Source organism: Pseudonaja textilis, chromosome 1 (assembly GCF_049901715.1).
Source record: "Pseudonaja textilis isolate UNSWEBS1 chromosome 1, rPseTex1.2, whole genome shotgun sequence".
In the NCBI taxonomy this organism is placed as follows: domain Eukaryota; kingdom Metazoa; phylum Chordata; class Lepidosauria; order Squamata; family Elapidae; genus Pseudonaja; species Pseudonaja textilis.
Window position 1 is genome coordinate 55,367,792 of NC_141990.1, and position 21,250 is coordinate 55,389,041.

The following is a 21,250-nucleotide window of genomic DNA, read 5'->3' on the forward strand; positions in this document are numbered from 1 at the left end:
TCAAAAAAAATGCAAGGTTGTCTATTTAGGAGAGAATGTTGGATATTCAAACAGACTTGTAAAGAGCACCCAAAATTTTCACCATGAGCCACATTTATAATTGTGGGGATTCCATTATGCAGATAAATATTATGAGGCCAGTAGCTTTTAAAAAAATACTCTCCTTTGTTCTGCACAGAAAGGGAGAGATATTGGTCAGAAGTTTTCATACATAACATCATGTGTCCTTAGCACCTCCCAAATCATCCCAAGTCTTGAATTTCAGAGACTCCTTTTGATGAAAGCTGGCCTCTGAATCATCACGCCAAGAAGCAACTGGCAACATTCGCCATTCTTGAGAAAAGGAAAATGTAAACATTCAGTTGGTCATAACAAATAATTTCTTTTAATGAATTCAACTGAAGAGAGAGAAGAACTCCAGTTAGATCTCACTGTACAAACAAAAAAAGGTGTCCGCAGTGCCATGAAAGCATCATTTACAAGTGTTTAAACTTGGGGATGGGGTTAATGAACACAATCACAAAAGTAGCAATGAAAGAACACAGAATAGAATCAAGTGGGATGTGGAAATGAACAGTAAGAGAAAGTAAAAAATAATAATTATAATTTTATACACACACATACATATAAAACCTTCATTCTTTTCCATCTAGACCGCTTTCATTTTACAAAATGGTACATTAAAATCTGTAAAAGCATGGCCATTCTTTTAAGTTCTTTCTTTCATAGCAGCAACCTTTCTCTCAATCACCTCCATACCATTATTTTTGTTAATTTTAGTGCAAATATTGTAGGCCTGCATTACAAGAAAAGGAATAAGATGACCTCCCTGGAAAGCTTCTCTACCAATGAGAGCTCTTTTACACAGACATTCAGAAAAGGGCTCCCAATTTAAATCACTCCTATCCAAACTTATTTCACCCCGTGTCGGGGAAAAGGAAATGCAAAACTGAATGTGTGGAAAGAAAAAAATAAAGATCCCTATGGATTTGTATATATGATGGGGAAAAATAAAATCACTGAAACAATTTCCTCTACTGATTTTAACACTGGTGTACGTACATCTAAGGTGAATGAATGCATTTAAGATCACAGTCAAATAAAGAGAGAATCGGGCCCTTTGATCCTAAAGTATTCTTTCGTTTTATACCATCAATTTACTGTGCTAATGAAGATGCACTTTTTCTTACCAATATTTAATGGGACTACACAGTAGAATCTATACACATGCACAACATTTATCTGCTCACTGAGACAGACCAAATGTCTATTTTCAACACATAATTCTGGTTTTCCTACATCAAAACAGCCACAAAAGAATCAGAACAGTATTAAAATTCAAGAGTGGGAAAGAAACAGAACCATTTTAAGACAGAAAAACAGTCTTTTACTGAGAGAGAATGCTCTTGTTCTATCTTATAATTTGAAGAAGACTGAAAGTTCATTTTTAGAAACCATTTCTCTGTACATTTTTATATGAGAATCCCCTCTCCCCTTTACATAAGTTTGGAGCTTCTCCCCCTGCCAAAAAAATCTCCTAATCTTTATAGTCCTTGTTAATCTCATGAGATTTGCAGAGAAAGATATAAAAGCACTTACTTTCTTCAGTTCTTCTGGCTTTGTTTTCTATAATTAGAAAATATGCATATACATGTACAATTTGGTGTTCTTGCAGATTCCCCTCCCCCCCACCCTTTTTTTGCTATGATATTCTTCCCATTTGTTTACGCCAAGAACAGCGTTAGACAATCTATTCCATCACCTGGATATGGAATCACATCAACATTCTTTGTTGTCAAATTTAAAAAAAAAACCCAATTCATGCAAATCAATGGATGTAATGAAAGAGCGTCATTTTTACTCTTTCTGTGGGAATTAAATCATATTCTACTTGCCCATTTTAGATCTTTTTGCCTGCAGAATGGATTTTTAATGAATTGGAATAAAACACACCCTAGGATTATACTGATATGCAAAAATGCCACCTAATTGGAATGTTGAATGTGATCATAGGAACCACTGATTTTTTGGAAGAAACAGAAAGTGAGTTATCAAGTCTGTTTCATTCAGCAATTGAGGCAGTCCTACTTAGAAAAGCCCTGGAAACTTTTGCCTGCGAAGCGCATTATGACTGAGATACCAACCTTTTCTGAAAGCACTTGCCTAGTGTTTATTGCACAGATAGATACTTATGGCTTAATGAACACCTCATTCTCCCCCCCGCCCCCTGAAAATAATAATTCTCATGAATGAAAAAAACATGAAATTGAGACTAGTAAACCATTTCTAAACAGAACAGATATTCATACAGATTTGAACAGAACAACGAGAACCAAAATGAAGCACCAAGACAATTCATTGAAAAATTATACAAAGGGAAGGGGAGAAATTATTAACTCTTACCATGTCTAACTATTTTTATTTGAAAAAGAAAAAAAATCAGGATTTTAAAAATCAGTAGGGAAAAAATATTTTTCAAATCCAGATCTGTGGCAAAGAAAAAGATGTAAACATTATAAGTCTATGTTAAAAAAAAAACCAAGAAAGATATGCTATCACTTGCATTCTCTTTTACAATTTTGACCTTCTCTGATTAATTTCATTTTTGCATAAAAAATAGGAACAATTTGTTTAATTAATGGTGAGCAGATTCACTGTAGCCGACACAAAAAATGTTTGCTTGCCAATAAATAAGAAATAATGAGTGTTATTATGATTGGGTGGAATACAAAAGCAGCATACTGCTAAGTTCAAGTGAACTTAGTGGATCAATTAAATAAAACAATAAGGATATTTTTAAATCCATTGATACTGATATGATGACCTCAGATCCTGTTATATCACAAGTACTCAGCTGGTTTAATAAGCAAAATTCATCAAACCCAGTGACTACACCATCCCTAGCTGTGTCATCAGGTCAAAACAGGTTGAAATTAACAGAAGCTGCAAAGCAGAGTTTGCTGGATTGTGTTCTAATGGAAATAAAAAGTCAAGTATAAACATTAGAACTAAGAATGGGTAGGAAGCAGGAATTTAAAGAGAGAGAGAAAAATGCATTAGTGTTGGGAGACAAGTAGACTTTTTCTCTGGAAAAGAAGCCGTTTTCTCCAAAATACTGCAAGAACAGCAATTGCTTTCCATCAAGGCATGCATATTAAGTCCTAAAGTAGCTGGGCAAAACATTGCCAGATCAGAGTTTGGTATAAATCCTGTAGATTGTAAAAAATTTGGATACAACGTATTCTACAAAACTTCTTTAAGTTTGCTTTATTGCATAAAAGCTGTTATTAAGACTTCACGCACAAGCGTGTTACTCATAGAACAGTACCACAGAAAACAAGATCTGAGATGTTAGTTATAACCATGAGCCATGTGTAAGATGCCATCCTATATTGCTCTCATGAGGCTAAATAATTCCTACTACTAGGTCACCTTTAGCGAATTGGGACAATGGTAAAACATGGGTCTCTGCCAATTGTTCTGTAGACCAGAAGCTTGTGGAAGAAAAAGCCAAAACAGAAGAGTTTGTGCCATGCAAACATTTTACAGCATTTACACCAGTGAGGCAGAAGGGAAAATGCAACTATGCAATTTCAAGGGTATAAATGTGCATATTTAAAAAGATGCTAAAAAAAGCCAAAACTAGAATAAAAGCCGGATTCAACTACCCAAAACATGGCAGTGCTCAATCTGAACACATTAATGAACCAATTGTACAAGGTTGACCAAAAAGTATTAGCCACAAAGACACCACTTACTGGAAGAGCATAATGGCCTCAGCCTGCTTGAAGTAATAAGACTGGATGAACCAAATACAAATATACTTTTGCTAGATTCCAGGAACCATCATCCAACTGGGATACACAAACCCATGGAATAAAAATGAAATGAGAAGCAAGCTAAAATTACCTAGAGAGATCTGAGTCAACAATCAGAACCAATTATAGAAGTCTAGATATCTAGAAGCATCTCTTAAGATCGCTATTCCTTCAGCCAAGTTTGAAGCAATTTTCTATTTGATTGAGCTCAGCATCATCATGTCCTGCTACATGGAATTAGAACAAAAGGATCACTACTCAGGTACTTTCTTCAATTCTCCCAGTTTTCTGGAGCAACACTTCTTGAAAAGCACATATTGAAAAGCAAGTTTATCTGTGGAATGATGGCAAGGTCATAGATTCAACATGGAACTGAATACTTAACCCTGCTACTGGCACAACATTAATGGGGAACTTTGACAGAATATTGTCATCTTCTGCCAATAATCATTTAACTTCCAAAATTGCAGGTCAAATTATTTAATTTTATTTACCCTTTAGTTTTTCCAATAATTCCTATGAAGATGGAATTTGTGCTAAATAAATTGTGGCAATTTTATTTCTGAAACATTATGGCAGAGAAGCATTGGTCCCTTACTTCTGATATAAGTATATTGAGTAGTTCCTTTTGATTCTAGTGACAAGATGCTCCCATTAAGATCAGAATCTTCCTTAAAATACCAAACATGAGATGCTCGAATCTGAATCTTGAGCCATACAACATACTTATCATGTGCATATAAAAGCAGTTCTAGACAACTTTTTATTGTGGTTTTATACCAGTCTTCCTCAACATGATACAGCGCAACGTGTTTACAGAAAGACTTGTTCACCACATGACTTTTGGTTCAGACTATGGTGTTGCACATAAACTGAGCATAAATTTGGTCAGCTGGTTTAAATTATTTCAATAAACAGAATCTACTATAGGAGATAACAGCTAGAAAAATCAGTTTGTACACCCTTTCTTCCCTGTAAAGCAAATGTTTGGCTTTTATTGCTATAAATATAAACTTTATAGTGTTAAGTAATGTCTAGGACATGTTTAGCAGTCAAATATACCACCAGTAGCCAGAAATAATCTAGATTTTTTTCCTCCTATGGCCAGCATAGGCAAAAATAGATAATGAAGCTTCATCATTTCTGGGTTTAGAAGCTAAGTGGAGTTTGTTTTGGATCTAATCAATATTTGGGAGACCTCTAGGGAATCCCAGATTGCAGATTAGACTGGAGTTTAAAAATATTGTTGAAGAAAGCAAGCCTCCATCATTGTCCAAAAAATGACAAAAACATGTCCACAAAATCACCAAGAACTGAGCTCCACTTGAATCAAATGCTACCTTTACAGTACTCAAAATTCCCTAGAATTCATTCAGGTCACCAAATCTGACTTCTCTAATTAGGGGGGGGAAGCCCATAATCTAGATCAGAGTTGTCAAACTCTCGGCCTGCAGGCCAGATGCATCACAGTCTGACCACGCCTATGCCCAGTTTAGTGAAGGGGGAAATAGTCCCAATATATCGCGTAATGCCGCCGTGACAATGTGAGCTTGACACCCCTGATCTAGAGCATTCTAAAAACTTCATTAATTAGAAACTCTGATCAAATAACCTAGCATTATATTCCTAACTATGGCTGTGACCCAGACACATTAAAAATAAACAGGAATGTGATCACTGATATCAATAAAAAAAACACTTCCGAGTCAAGACTGCAGTTTCCCAGCTGTTAAGGCAAATCTTGAAGAGGCAAAGATGCCCACCGCTGGACTTAACATGGCTTGAAGATCCTGCCCATACTCAAGAAGCTGATCTCTGAAGAGCACAACGGGGTAAAAAAATTATCAGCTTCCTTGCCTAGCTCGTCCACATATTCCATAAAAGAAAATGAAAGCAGACCCAGTCGTTAATATGTTTACCATTAACTTGAGTTATCTTATGTATTTTGTAAAGGACAAGTTTTAGAGTAAAACTGTCTACTTCCAGATGAAGATACAACAAACCTCTCTCCAAGTTATCTGTGGGTATCCCTGCTAAAATCGGCACACTCTTTATGTACAGTTGCATTAATGCTTGGCACTACAGGGGATGTACATAAGTGAAACATGCTGCCTTTTTCAGTAGTGAGCACAGATTTTGTTTTTATCAGTCATATGTAGTTAAGAGTTGGAAACCAAGTGCAGCGGGAGGCAAAGTGCAGAATCCATTTTTCTTCAGATGTCTCTAGGACTAGGAAAAGGACTGATTTGGCCTGACACCATCAGATGGCAATACACATAACCCTGGCCAGGTCCCGATGACTGAAATTTAGCCAAAGGGGTGGGGTGTGGGGATTTCTTCCAGGGAGCTTCTTGCACATTCTCCCTCAAATTAATCCCCTTCCCTGATCAGCCACAAGAAGAATGGCAGCACTGGGCAAGGGCAACCGCCTGCAACCTGGAAGCTGGTAGCTCTGTTTGAGAAACAGCACCAGCATGTGATTCAGGCATACTTCAGAGGAAGCTGCATCACACCCAAAGTGGCTGGCAGCCAAAAGGAAAGAAAACACAGGGTCCTGCAACAGATTTGACAAACACTAATTACAGAAGACATCATGCCAGAAATAAAGGCTTAGTGGAAACCCACTCTGGCATTTCCCCAGCTCCCTTGGCACCACTCCTGGCCCACTGACGAAGGTATGTTGCAGATACAGCCTTTGTAGACACAAACAGTGCATGGTTCCCTATTGTCTTCAAGGAGACTCTTGTCTTTTTGTTAACCAGTTTCCCCATCATTTTCCCCATTCCCTAATGAAGACACTGGATGTGTAACTTTTGAAGAACCATTTGGACCTGTAATAAATTTCCCTTCTCCCCCCAAAACTTCCACCATGTGCCAAAAGCCACCCAAATATGGCAAAAATTCCCAGGAGGCAGCTCTCAATATCAGCAGTGGTTCAGCAAGCCTTTAGAGTTTTCGAAATGTCATGGTATCCAACAAAAATCAAGAAAATGTTAAGGCCCAAATGAGATCAACTAACTGGAATGTACTGCTTAGCGCAGGAGAAGGAGCCAGGTCAGACGGTCCATTCATCAACCTAACAGGAAAATGGCTAGCAATTGATGGACGGTCACATCCACTGCAGTCATTGGTGAGTGAGGGAAAACCCCTCATCGTCGGGTCCTGGGATTGTGACTGCTGCTTACCAACTCCAGACTGATACAGCTTTCATTTGTTCTAGTCTTCCTGTCTAAGGAAATATCTGGAGCAACATCATTTCCTTTCCTGGCTCTTGTTGGCCTTGTGCTCGAATGCCATTGTGCTGTCTCTGGTCTTGAGGTGGGGGGTTCCCCCCCACAACAGTAACTGGGTGGAGTGGTGGCTAAAGGGTTACAGCGCCAGTAGAGTTGGAGAGTTCAAGGAATCAGAGGACTGATCCCCGCTGCTGCTGCTCCTCCGGTGAGCTTTGGAACAGGATTCTGAGGGGGAGAGTGGGGAATCCTGGTCCAGCACGCTGGGATAGGTGAAGACCAAGTTGGATGTTCCAGGGGTAACAGCAGGAGTCGAAGTCACTACAATAGGTGTGTTGAGTGGCTCTTCTCCATAAAACCCCCCAACAATGCTGATGGGCTTAATGACAGATCTTTGCCCTTTTTCGGGATCTGAAGAGGAAGAGGGGATCTCTTCCTCCATAGGCTCTTGTTTCACCACCACAGGACCACTCATTCCAGTCCTCAGGGCCTGGAGGTTATGAGGTGGAGGGGTTCGATGCCCCTCGGGGCTGATCTTGCACATGGGGCTGTGAGCCATTAACATGAATTTCAGCTTCTCCTTCTCCTTCTCTAGTTCAGCAATCTCCTTTTGCAGCACTGATTTTTCCTCCTCCAGCTCCTCTGTTTCCTGTAGATCCCAGATAAAGAGAAAGTCAGCAAGAAGAACAGCAATTAGCATTCCAAGAAGGGGTTGCAAGATAAGGAGGCCTCACTTCACTTTAACCAACTGTAGCAGAATATGTATTGGCAGCTGTAAGGGGGATAGACTAGGTCCTCTGAGTGATTCTGTTAACTGCCTAAGGCAGAGGTTTCCAAACTTGGCAACTTTAAGATTTGTGGACTTCAACTCCCAGAATTCTTCAGCTAGTCATGCTGGCTGGGCAATTCTGGGAGTTGAAGTCCACAAGTCTTAAAGTTGCCAAGTTTGGAGACTCCTGGCCTAAGGACTGATGGCTGGACATTTAAAGGATGACTAGAGATCTGAAAGCAGGCTTGAAACACCCAAAACACAAAACCTTTTCTGACAAAAATTCACTACACTGATATTCAGGCTCAAAATTTAAGCTCCTTCCCAAAATTTACCTTGTTTAGCTACAATAAAGTACTTGTCACCATAAGAATCTATCAAGGACTGGATGTTGTCCATGTACACCTACTGGCTGCTTTGATAAATTTGAATCATTTAACAGATTAAAAAACTGGAATGATTGCAAGATTAATGCTCTCATTTGCCTTACAAGTAAAGGTGCAATCATGATTTACCTGTAACTGAGCATAAATGCATTCTTACAGCAAAAATATGATCTCCAAAAAGATAGTTATCCAAACAGGTTTGAGATAATTGTAGTTCTTTTGCTGGTCATGAAGAAAAGCAGAAAGAAATATTGTATAGGCATTTGCTTCTTCTGTATTTTGGGTGATTTTTAACACCTTCAAGTGTTTACTTCACCATACTTGTATGATTATCTGATAGAAGCAGAATGAGTAAAAGTTGGTAGCTCATTATTCATACATATTCAGCTTTATTACTTTACTCTTCTTTTGTTAACCAATTCCCAGCACTTTCCCTATTCCCTAATAAAGGTATCAGGTATGTAATTTTTGAAGAACTGTTTAGCTCTTCAAAAATTGTTCTCCCTCCCATCAAAATTTTTTCCCCACCATGTACCAAAAACCACCCATCCATGGCAAGAATCTCCATGGGGCAGCTCTCAACATCAGCAGTGGTTCAGCAAGTCTTCAGAGTTTTAGAAATGTCCTGATACCCAACAAAAATCAATACGATGTTAGATCATCTTGTATCATGCAGCCACAAAATCAGAATATTATATGCCCTATTTTCAAAGTCATCTGGCTTCATGGACAGAGACAGGCCTATTTTAGCACTTGGGTAGGAGGCTATTCAGAAATCCCAGACTACAGGTTAGAATGGAAAGTCAAAAACAAAAGACATCAATGGGAAATTACATCAATATTATTTTCAAGAAAATGACAACATGAAGTCACCGGGTATTGAGCTCAATTCAACAAGACTTCATTTCATCTTACCAAAAATAAAGGCCATAACAAGAAAGGAGGAGATTTATGCAAAATACATACTGCCTGGAGTTTCTCAGTCAGCTCTCGGCGCCTGTTACGGCATTTCGCTGCTGCTAGTTTGTTCCTTTCTCTTCTAATTCTTCGCTTCTCTTCTTCTTCAGGTGATAACTGTAGATAAACAAATGAACAAAACATTCGTTCAAGCTGGTAGTTTGTGCAATGAATCAATAAGAAATGTGACCCAACTGATGAACCCATGGTTTAATTTCTACTTTTCATTTATTGTTTAACTGATTTATATTCTGCTTTCCCTTTAGGAGCTCAAGACAATGTATCCACAATCTTCCCTCCTCCATTTTTCCCACAACCACCATTCTGTAAGGTGATTTGAGCTGAGAATGTGTGATTGGCCCAAAGTCACCCAGTGAACTTCCATGACTCAAGGTGTACTTGAACCTGGGTCTTCCCCAGTTGTTGTCCAACCTCTTAACCTCAAACACTATACTAGCGTGGAAGGTGATAGCAATTAGGGCCTGAAGACTGGTGAAGATAAGCCAAGTTGCTTCAAAAACTATCATGTTACTACTAGCTGAATAATGCAATAGAGCTGAGGCTCCCTCATATGGATCTAGGGTCTCTGAGAAAACAGTCTTTCTCACATCAAGATATTATCAGGGCTTTGATATAATACAGCTCTGGAGCCAGCCACTGAGGAGAAAGAAAAAGTGATAGCAAGGTGGGGGAAGAGCACAGGAGTGGAGAAACCACAGGAAGATTGAGCAAGAAAACAATGAATCTGCAATTAAGGCTAAATGCAAAGATAGAAGTCTCTCGGTAGTTTTGCAATGTGGGTGGTTTGTGAGGTAAGAATATAGGAAGATGTTGCAAGTTTGTCTTTCTTAGGAAAAAAAAATCTGTGTGCCTCTTTTCCTGGGACAACAGTCATTAACTGGAAGGTCAGAAGCCAAGGTCCAGGAGAGGCTGGACAAACTGGAATGACCCTAATCAAATCAAAAGAGCTGCCTTTCCATTCTTTCCTTTCTTACCTCTGACTTTTTAAGATAAGACCCTACATTTCCTGCATCATCAGGCAGCCCTTAAGCAATAGGAGATAAATGTCATGGAGGGCATGGAGTGTTTCACTATGCCCATACACAGCCTAGAGAAGAGAATTAATGCTTTTGGAGGGACTGTAGATAAACTCAGATTTCTAGTAACTTCTCTGCCCTCTCCTCCCACCTGTACATGTGGTAGAGATAACAGTTATCTTAAAACCACTTCAGTATCCTAACCATTGTTAGCCATCTGTTGCAATGAAAAAGGAATTCAGCCACCCCAAAGTTTTCTTATTCTAGTCAATCATCCAATTCTACCAACTTCTTTGAGTCTAACAACAAACTGGAAATAAGAAACGTGACCCCAGTGCAAAAGACTTGAATGGCACCCATGCCCAGGGACTGGGTTTTAGCCTATACTCAGCTACATTGTTAACTCTCTGATCCTTCTCCTTATGCCTGAATGGCCAAAGTCAGGTCCAGCCAGTTCCACGGCAGATCAACGGTGGTGACAGGGGAAGCCAAGATATGAAGATGGATTCAGTGTTGCAATCAAAGGAGCAGGGCTTTGATTGTGATGCTCCAACTGATCTACTCGTGTTCCAGATTCTTTGAACTGCAGCACTCATAGCCATCAACTGTACTGAGAATTGTGTGAATTCAAAAATGAAAAGAAATCACAATGATCCTGAGCCTTAATGGCTTTAAAATGGAAGTATACCAATGAAGGAAAATACCACTGTTCGTTTATTTGATTTCTGTCTTACTTTTCATTCGAGAACTCAAGGGGATACAGTGTTTTCTCCTATTTTTCCCACAACAGATTGTTTATGAAATAGGCTGGTCTCAGAGGGAGTAACTGGCTGAAAGTAAGTACATAAGCTTCTGCGGCTGAGAGTTGACTACAACATGAATTGCTTTACGTCTAGTCCAGCGACTTTGTCGCTGTACCACATTGGCTCTCGATAATGACCAGCTGTAATAGTAAGGAGAGCACTCACCCATCATGCTAAACCTGGCCTTAGTTTAAACATTGTTTAAATTTGCCATTGCGGCCTGGTTTCTGTACATATCCTTATGTTATAATGGGTGGGTTTGCACAACACACTAAACCAGAGGCATTGAAACCACATTTTGCCATAGCATAATGAGTAATGTGTTACCTTCAACTTCAGATATATATTTATCTCTAAATTAGTTGCTCAGGAAGAGCAGGAGTGCAGGAGATTGCTATTACCTCTTGCCTACTTATGGATTATCCAGAGGAATACAGTTGGCTACTGTGGGAAGGACTGCTTGGCATGATCTGGGCATTTCCAGGGGAACGGTCCTTATGTTTTTAGGATGGAACTACCCATTAGAGAGAAATACAGGGCTGCTGCCTTGGATTCCCTTGACTTGAGAAGTTCCTGTGTAGATGCCCACCAGACAACAAAGAATGGCATTCTGTATTATCTTAAGCCTTACACGTGAGTTACAACCAATAATTTAATTGCAATGAAAATGAGATAGTGAACCTTTCCAATGCTTTTGGAATCCACATGTTCCAGTGAAACTATCACTGAAGGAGACACTATTAAAACATTAATGCAAATGAAATCTTAGGCAGAGGTATTACATCAGATTGGGCTACTCATTTAGCTTGCTGAAAGCTGTCAGTCCTGATTAGTGTCAACTTTCTATCTTAACACTACAAATCTTCCCAGTTTTCTTATTCAAGATTCCTTCACTGGAAAATCCTGGGACCAATGCAAGGTCTCCCGTCAAAATGTAAGCTAGTTAAGCTATGGCTTGTGGAGACTTTCTTATACTAAAGTCAGTATTCCTTCAAGCCAGATTCAGGTAATGCCTAAATCTATTGTCAGTTGCCACCAACATTTGAAACACAGACTTAGAAATGTCACATTCAATACCGTCCATTCTGCTAGTTGTTTTAAATAGGGGAGCTACCTGCTCATCTCTTCTCCTCCTGCCCACGGTGGTCCCAATGGTTTTAATAACACCAGGCCTTTGTAGGGCTGTGTGTCCAGTAACTGAAGACAGGTTGGGCAATGCATGGCTGTAGGGATGCGAGCGAGAGTAGGCACTTGGCATGGAGGTTATCACGGTGGGCTGAACCATCCACTGTAGGTCTTGGCTGGTGGTTATCGCGTTGAGAGTAGGAATAAATGTGTTGCTCGATCCTGGCATATCGACCCGGAATTTCTAGAAGACAGAGAGAGAAGTCAGCAACCTATTTAAATGAAAACACAGGATGTCAAAGAACTCCAGGACAATTGCATGCATTGCTTTTCCATCAAATGGAAATGATGTGCATGTAATTCATCTGAGCATCCTTATACATAATTTGGAATAGAGGACTCTGAAAAATAGTTTTAACTGGAGATACCAGGGATTAATTCAGGACCTTAAGAGTCATGACGACGCAGTGGTTAGAATGCAGTACTGCAAGGTGACTTCTGCTGACTGCTGGCTGCCAGCAGTTCAAACAGTTTAAGTCTCACCGGCTCAGCGTGAGCCTTCCATCCTTCCGAGGTCGGTAAAATGATGAGCCAGCTTGTTGGGGACAATATGCTGTGATGCTGTAAATCGTTTAGAGAGGGCTGTAAAGCATTGGGAAGCGGTATATAAGTCTATGTGCTATTGCTATTAATATCCAAATAAAATGCTTCGTAGAAGAATAATTAGCAAATACTTCATTCTTGAGGATCAACAATATTACAAGAAATCTGGTAACCAGACACTTCCATATTGCTGCATGATTTCAGCATAATTGTGAGATTTTGTTTTATATTACTTAATCAAAGTGATGATATATCCTTTCTTGTTCTGAGCTTTGTTTTCAAATTATTGCTTGCTAATTTAAGCATTATTTTCCCATATAACTAGACCTGATTTTTCTTCAGAGCATTCTTATCCAGACAAATACACTGTCTAGACTGTGAGAACAAGAATAGTATCTGGAAAAGCCTAATAGTATTTCATGCAATCTTCGCTTGAAATTACAGTGATCCTGAAAAAGTGACTTATGACCCATTTTCAAACTTACAACCACTGTACCATCCCCTTGGGTCATGTGATTGCAATCTGGGCGTTTGGCAATTGGCTTGCATTTAAATGGGCACAACCTCAAGCATTTACATGATTGCAATGTGCAATCTTCCCAGCCATCTTCCAACAAGCAAAGTCAATTGGGGAACCTGGATTCACTCAACCAGGTCATTCACTTAATGACCGTGATAAAAATGGCAATAAAATCAGATCTGATCACGTGTTGACCCATTTACCAACTATATCACTTAGTGACTGAAATTCCTGTTTCAATTACAGTTGTAAGTTCAAGGGCTACCTCTAAATGAATTTGCTTCTCATTTTTAAATACAGTACAACTGTATCTTTCTCCATCTTCAACTCTCTTACATGACATACTTTTTGATGCTTCAACAGTTAAGCTACAAGTTATTCAAAGAGGAATCATTGTTTGAAAGTTGATCTTTTGTGTAATGTTAACACACACAATTTTATAGCTTCAGATGTGATAGAGATGTATAAGATACACAAATATGTAAATTATTAAAAATATTGAAAGAGACAGTATTTCCAATTCTTACATAGGAGTAATATTGTAATAATTGGAGAAGATGCAATTTATCCTTCCAAACATTGCTGTGGTTCATTGTTCCAATTAATCCTAAAGTATTAGGAAGGACACCCATTATCTACCTATTCTGAAGAACTGACTTGTATACTGGAGCAAGCTTTTTATGGTCCTAGCTGTTAGTATTGATTTAAATAATAGCTAGGATAGGAATACATACAATTTGTTTTCTATTAATATAAGTCAACAACTTTGTGTGCATTTTTATTTTGTATGAATCTTTTTAAATATACAAACCTTAACTATTTATTTGCAAGGGAAACAACATAGCATAAATCTCTAGACCTACTAAACAGTAGAAATTCTATTTCTCATTTTATATATTGGAACAATCCAGAAGTGAGAGCAGACAGTTAAACCGAAAAAACGCCTTTGGTTCCCCTTTAGCATTGGGCAGAATACATTGTAATTTGCAGATGACTAGACAACAATTTATATGAAATAAATGCACTAATTGATCTTCTTGGAGTTCAGCTTAAATATATTATCATAAAAAACAATTAAAGGGACAAAGCTAAATTATATTAAACCGATTCATTCAACGCAGAAACTTACACATTAGGGATGCCTTGCCTTGACCAAGCTCTTCAAAGTGCTTAGATGAAGCAAACACCCCCCTCCATAATGACTGGGTTACTTTTGAATAATATTAAACATAATGTGTAAATTATTTTAGCACACTGATGACACTTGTGTCGCTAACAGCAGAATTCTCATAGCACGAATAAATAAGGCTATGTTATTAAATAAGTTTTTGCTGCCAATTTAAAGAAATCTTTTCATATTACTCAGACATGACTTTTTAGCATAATACAAAGACAGAAATAGTTGGGATATACTGTACTGGTTGGATTGGCTGAAGCCTGCAGGTAAGTTGGTGTTTGAAGATAGTGTTGCTGAAACCCAGAAAACATGAAAGCAAAGATTTGTGTGGTGTGGTTGTTACAGATAAGAAGACTGAAAAGTTCAAACGTTTCTATGTATTGCTGGGGAAAAACCCACTGAGTATTTCCAGTTTGACAAGGGATTGAGTAAACAAAAGTTGCAAATTTTTATCCTAACATTTGAAGCACGTTATTGACTAAAAAAAGATGGAATGCATACATTTATGTGTGGAATGCATACATATTTCATGTGGTTTCATCGAGAGGAAGGGGGGGAAAAAAACAATCCTGGAGTGTTTGTTTGAAAAGTTATTAGTACAAATTTGTGAATTTTGTTGGCGGAAACAGGATAGCAAAGCACAAGCAAGTTACCCAGGGAGTGAGACTTAACTCTGGAAACAAAAACAAACAATAGATGTTTCTGCACAGAAAAAATAGTAGATCTATTATACAAAAACAACTTAATACTATAGATATTAAGTTAATGAAACAAACTAAAAGCTAAATAACTTCAAATGCCACTGTTAAGAACAGGAGCTAAGTATACCTTCAGCAGTGTAATATTTATTTGTAGTATTCGGGCTTGCTTGGAATATGGAAGAAGATTGTAAAAAATGTGAGAGCTTAATCATTTTTATTTTTTCATCAGGTATCTATCCTGATTTTTAAATCAGGAACTCAAGTCAGTATATGTAATACTCTAATGACAGAATAGAAGCTTCACCTTATGCAACATTCTACAGACACTACACAGCATTCAGTGCAAAACTAGGAGTAAGAAGTTGCAAATTAGTAAACAAAAAACAAAAAAAGGGGCAAGAAGTTGCAAATAAAAGAAATTTGTATGTAGTGGACTATAAAAATGATTATTAGGGAGGAAACTGTATCCAAGAACTACAACTTTCATTTTTCAAATGATTTGGACAGATTAGTTTAATTGAACGTGAATCATTGTAAAGTAAAAGCTTTAAAAGAGATACTATTTAGATACACAACATCTTGTTTATAAAAGTTCATGCAATTTGTAAATTAAATTGTAAAGTAAATCTTTCGGAGAAAATCAAATGCAAGATTGCTTATTTACTTTGGGCAGGAATTAAATATGTGGGAAGATGTGAGATTATTTGCAAATAAAGAGAAAAAAAAATCACTGGTCTTTATAGCTAACAATTTGTGTTGCAAATGAGATTTTAGGTATGAAGACCATATTAGAAATGAACTGCATTTCAAGTACGGGGTTGTTTACACAGGTTACTAGTCTACTAAATGAAATCCATAGGCTATTTGTGCTGGTTGGAAGACATGTCTTAATGTTAAAAGCCAAGGTATAATGAGAACTCAAACAGATGAAAATGCTGGGTACAGTAGCACAAGTTGAAGAACCAACAGGTTAATCCTGTAGGAAATGTAGAATGTGGAAAAATCAAATAGCGAACAAATTAGTTCAGTTGAAAGAATCTGAATAAGGATAATTTTGAGAAAATACTTTTCTTTATCTACTTTGCTAAAGTATACTTTAACATATTGACATGATATTTCATGAGCTTTTGAAGTTTATCAAAGAATACAGCAATTTTTTTAAAGAAACTGAGATCAATATAGAGCATGATAAACAAATTCTGAACAAATTTACAGAAATCTGAAATCAAACGTAGCAAATTTTAAAAGATCAACAGAAATAAATCTGGACTACATTCTCATTGCTCATAATATGAAATTTGATGAAAGAAAACTGAAGCTATTGTTGGAATACATTGTCCACAGAATGAAATAAAGATTTTTTTAGATGATTACTCATTCATTTAAATTCATAGCAAATATGACCAGTTTTATAACTCTTATTGCAAGAAGTGGAGTTTCAGTGGTTAGATATGCAAGATATTTGCAGAGCTTAAATATTTAACTAAATTGCTAAATCTGAGATATTATACTGTTGATAAGATAATTTCTATTTCAGCTGATGCTATTGTGTTGGATTGGAAGTAGCGTTTACTTAAGTTTAATTCAAAATAATTGCAGTAATATCCAGAAAAAAGTGGGTCAGTCTACTTACTATTTCAAATCTTATTATATCCAACTGGCATATTAGAAAGGGCAAAGCTGTTAAAAGGATGTTTAAAAAGTAAAAGTTAAATTAGATTAGTCATTTGGCAAATCAGCAGTCCAAATTTTCACAGACATTTGGAATAAAAAAAGTCATTGAAAAAGGTGTACCAAAAAATTGAAAAGGGGAAATCTAAAATAATATCGTAGGAAAGCACTTTTGAGAGTTAAGGAAAATGACTGATGAAAACTTGCTCAAGTAATGAGAAAGTGCAAGTCTTCCAGTGGGCATAGTAGTGGTTTACCGTAGCAATAGGAAAGATCTACAACTAGCTAGAGAACTAACTGTAGTTTTCTGACAACAGGCAGCACCAGAAATACTGAAAATGCAGAAAAATGTTGTAACCAAACAAATTAGAAATTTTTAAAACCACTGATAACATGGTAGAAGAGTGATTACACAAACAGAAACAGAAACTATTAAGCATTGGAGGAAACAAGTAAAATAAATCAGAGAGACACAGGGATTCAATTACTTTTGAATAGTGACTTACTCAAGTAATTTTTGTATATTATTGTAGCAGTATGATGACACCTGTGTTATTAGTAGCAGATACTTTAAGCTGTATTATTAAAAGGCAAGGTTTTGTTGTCACCCAAAAAATAATATCATATCATTCTTTGGATTTGATATTTTTAAATTTTAAAAAACAAAGGCATTGCTTTTATAAGCCAGGACAACTATACTGTATGGTTTTGCTATGACTGAAAAATGGGTCTTCTGCATGACAGAGCTGCCCCTTCCCCAAGAAGGCCAATCAAGGCAAATCTACCATTTCTGCTGTGACAACATGGATTATTTTACTAAAGCTAGAGCAGCTCAATGGTTAGAATGCAGTATTGCAGGCTAACTCACTGCTCAATACGGGAGTTCGATTCTGATCAGCTCCAAGGTTGGCTCAGCCTTCCAAGATCAGTAAAATGGGGACCAAGATTGTTGGAGGCAATATGCTGACTCTGTAAACTGCTTAGGGAGAGCTGTAAATATGAAGCAGTATATAAGTCTAAGTGCTATTGCTATTGCTAAATTGGAATGGGCGTTGGTAGAAGTTACCGTGAACGCCCTTTCTATCTATGCTGCAAGAGAGCCTAGGATGGGTTGACTCCTTCCTATGAGGTCATTTAGCTGAGTCTGTACTAAGATATAAAAGCCAGCCCCCGGGAGAGACCCCAGCTTTGGCAAAGATACTTGACAGACTGAAAGGTGTCTCTGAAAGCCCAAAATAAATACAGAAATATGTCTTACCCTCTCCGGACGAATAAAGGGAGGGGCTGGGCTCTCTTGCAGCATAGATAGAAAGGGCGTTCACGGTAACTTCTACCAACACCCATTCTCCTCCATGCTGCATCGAGAGCCCAGGATGGGACATACCAAAGCTTGCATGTCCACGGGCGAGTCCTCGTCTGGTTCATCACACCGACTGTGGAACCACTCATTGAAGCACCCGTCTGCCGAAGGCTGCAGTCGCCGAGGCAAAAGCATCCAGATGGTAGTGTCTGATGAAAGGAGACGGGGATGTTCACGTGGCCGCACGACAAATCTCCTCCAAGGATGCTTGGGTCACCCAGGCAGCAGAAGTGGCCGCACTTCTGATAGAGTGAGCCGTCAGACCGCAGGGAACTAGAAGGGCCGCAACTTTGTAGGCCTGCTCAATGCAAGACCTGACCCACCTGCTAATAGTAGGAGAAGAGGCCTTGTGCCCCAAGTGAGAAGGGAAAAAGGAAACAAACATGGCTTCCGACTTCCTGAAGGAGGAAGTGCGCTTAATGTATATTCTAAGAGCCCTTCTTATGTCTAGCGTGTGCCACTGCCACTCTAAGTCATGGTGCGGGAGAGGACAGAAGTCAGGCAAAACAATGTCCTGGGACCTGTGAAACCAGGTGTTAACCTTCGGAATAAATGAGGGGTCCAGATGAAGAACAACCCTATCATCGTGAAAGGAACAAAGGTCCTGTCTGATGGAAAGAGCAGCAAGCTCGGAAACCCTCCTGGCAGAAGTAACAGCAGCAAGGAACACTACCTTCACAGTCAGGAAATGGAGAAACACTGTTCTAAGGGGTTCAAAGGGGGGGCTTTGTAGGGGCATTAAGGACCAAATGAAGGTCCCAGGAAGGATACCTGTGAACCACTGGAGAGTGCAGGTTGGAAGCCCCTTTTAAAAATCTCCTGACTGAAGTGTGATGGGATAAGGAAGGAAGTGAACCCCATGAAAGGACTGATGAGAGGGCTGCAACCTGCCTGCATAAGGTGTTGGGGGGCCAAACCTTTCTCCAGCCCATGATGAAGGAAGCTAAGAACTTCTGCCAACTGAGCTGAAGCAGGAGAAAGACCCTCCCTGAGGCACCATTGGGAAAAAGCCTTCCAGGTGGCATCACAGATGCGCCTTGTAGAAGATTTGCGAGAAGCCAGGATAGTGAGGATGACCCTTTCTGGAAGATCAGCCTCCTCTAGCCGCTGCCGCTCAAGTGCCACACGGTCAGCTTGAACCACTGGGGCATTGTCCAGAGCTGCGCTGACATTGTAGAAACGCTTATTTAGAGAAGATGGACGAGGACCTGCCAAAGGAGAAGCGCACTGTTCCTTGACCATGTCCAGGAACAAAATGGGAGAAGGCAAATCCTCTGCATGCACTACAGGCTTGGAGAAGAGTGAATCCCCTTGGCTAGAGGGATTTTCTTGTGGCTCGGGAGCCACTTCCTCTGGCAACAGCTTGGCAGTGACCAAGGCCTTGCTGAGTAATGGTCTGAAGAGAGTAGGTTTGAAGACCAACGCAGAGGACCAATGTCTGCTCTGGGCGAGAATCCTCTTCCTCTGAAAGATTTTGGTCAAAAATCTCACCCTCTTCACACACTGAATGAAAGGAGTAACTGTGTTCAGATGGTGAAGGCCTTCCTTCCTCATCAACCTACTCCCATTCTGGTAGAGAAGAATGGACCCTGAGGTCCTGAGGCCTGTGTAAATCAGGATGATGAGGCAAGGAACTTATAGATTAAGAAGGGAGAAGGGCCTGAACCCTTTCCAGAGGTTGAAGAATTTGCCTGAAGCCTTCAGCCAATCCCTGCCTAATGGCTGATGAGACTACATCTTGGATATCCCTTGGTCTATGCTCAAAGGTAGAGGCAGAAGGCCCGCTGCTGTGGGAGTGAAGGGGGCTTCAGGCTTAGATTGAGGAGAGGTTCGAGGCCTGGAGGGAGTAGGAGGAGCATAGGGCACAGAAGCCTGTTGGAAATAAGGCCCAGATCTGCTTAAATCCTGAGGATCTGACTGTACAGCAAGAGCCTCAGGAGACCAGGATGGATGGAAAGGCTCATAGATAACTTCTCCTCCCCTGGGAGGGCTTGGTTGGGGCCCATGAGTATCACCTGAAACATGCTGTAGTTGCACTCCCTTCTGTTGAATAATTCTGTTGAACTGCCTCTCTAGAGCTGCATTTCTGCGCTTCTCTGCCCTCAATTCAGTCTGAGCTGCCTTCTTAGGGGCTAGAGACTTAGCTTTGATTTTAGCAGCCACCTCCCTCTAGACTGATTGGGTGCGTTGCCTACGTCTTTTTCTCCTACTGGGCTTAAGAGACTGTTCCACTGGGGGGGAAAGCTCTGCCTGAGCCTTATCTTGCTCCATTTGTAAAATAAAGGCTCTTCCGTTGGAAAGAAGCTGTTTAGAAATTTTTCTATTAAGCCCCTTAGGGTATAAATGGCTCCCAGGCTTACAAAATGGCCGCTCACCTCGTGGTGGAAGGCTTGAATCCAAGATGGCCACTGACTACAGGAAAACAGGCTCCAAGATTGAAGAATCGCTCCTTAGGCTATACAGAGCCCCGAGCGAAGTCGGCAAGGGAAAAACACAGCAACCAGCTACACGATCAGCTGGCTGGTGCTCTTATCAGTTTGCCGATTGTGTTTACAATCGCTCCAAACTGCAGGTGTGGGGGAGGTCTGCAGATGCTGCCCAGCTTGCCTCCACAGAGCTCTGTAAAGCTTCTCCCAACGCTGCAGGAGACACACACACACAGAGAGAGCCCTGCTCTCCTGGGAGCTGCTTGAAGAGAGGAAAAAGTACTGAAGCTTGCTGGTGATTGCTATCTAACAGAACGCTTTCAGAGACACAGCTACTAACTGAAAGGAGCTGAGTCAAAAGCTGGGGTCTCTCCCGGGGGCTGGCTTTTATATCTTAGTACAGACTCAGCTATGACATCATAGGAAGGAGTCAACCCATCCTGGGCTCTCGATGCAGCATGGAGGAGAATGATGTATCTTTGCAAATCCATATTAAACATGGCAAAATCGTCAATTGAATTCAATGGCATTTATTCCTAGGTACCATAAATATAGGAAGGACAGCAATTTAAATCTCTAATGTCAATGCAGCCTTCAGGTAGATACTCTGCTTGTTGCTGCAGAATATTACTAAGTCCATATATGTCAATATTGCCATTTTTTTCAT

At 39.5% G+C, this 21,250-nt stretch overlaps 1 protein-coding gene across 4 annotated transcripts in view; it reads right to left on the reverse strand.

Annotated features, from left to right (window-relative positions):
* Positions 1-366: 366 nt before the first annotated feature.
* The window catches only part of FOSL2 (FOS like 2, AP-1 transcription factor subunit), a 34,037-nt gene continuing 13,153 nt past the window's right edge, over positions 367-21,250 (reverse strand). For all 4 annotated transcript variants that reach the window (XM_026695618.2, XM_026695619.2, XM_087934826.1 and 1 more), the window contains exons 2-4: positions 12,115-12,369; positions 9,170-9,277; positions 367-7,697 (exon numbers count right to left, since the gene is read on the reverse strand). In XM_026695618.2, the coding sequence (XP_026551403.1) occupies positions 7,188-7,697; positions 9,170-9,277; positions 12,115-12,369 (873 nt within the window). In that variant the 3' untranslated portion in view covers positions 367-7,187. The remainder of the gene's footprint in view (positions 7,698-9,169; positions 9,278-12,114; positions 12,370-21,250) is intronic.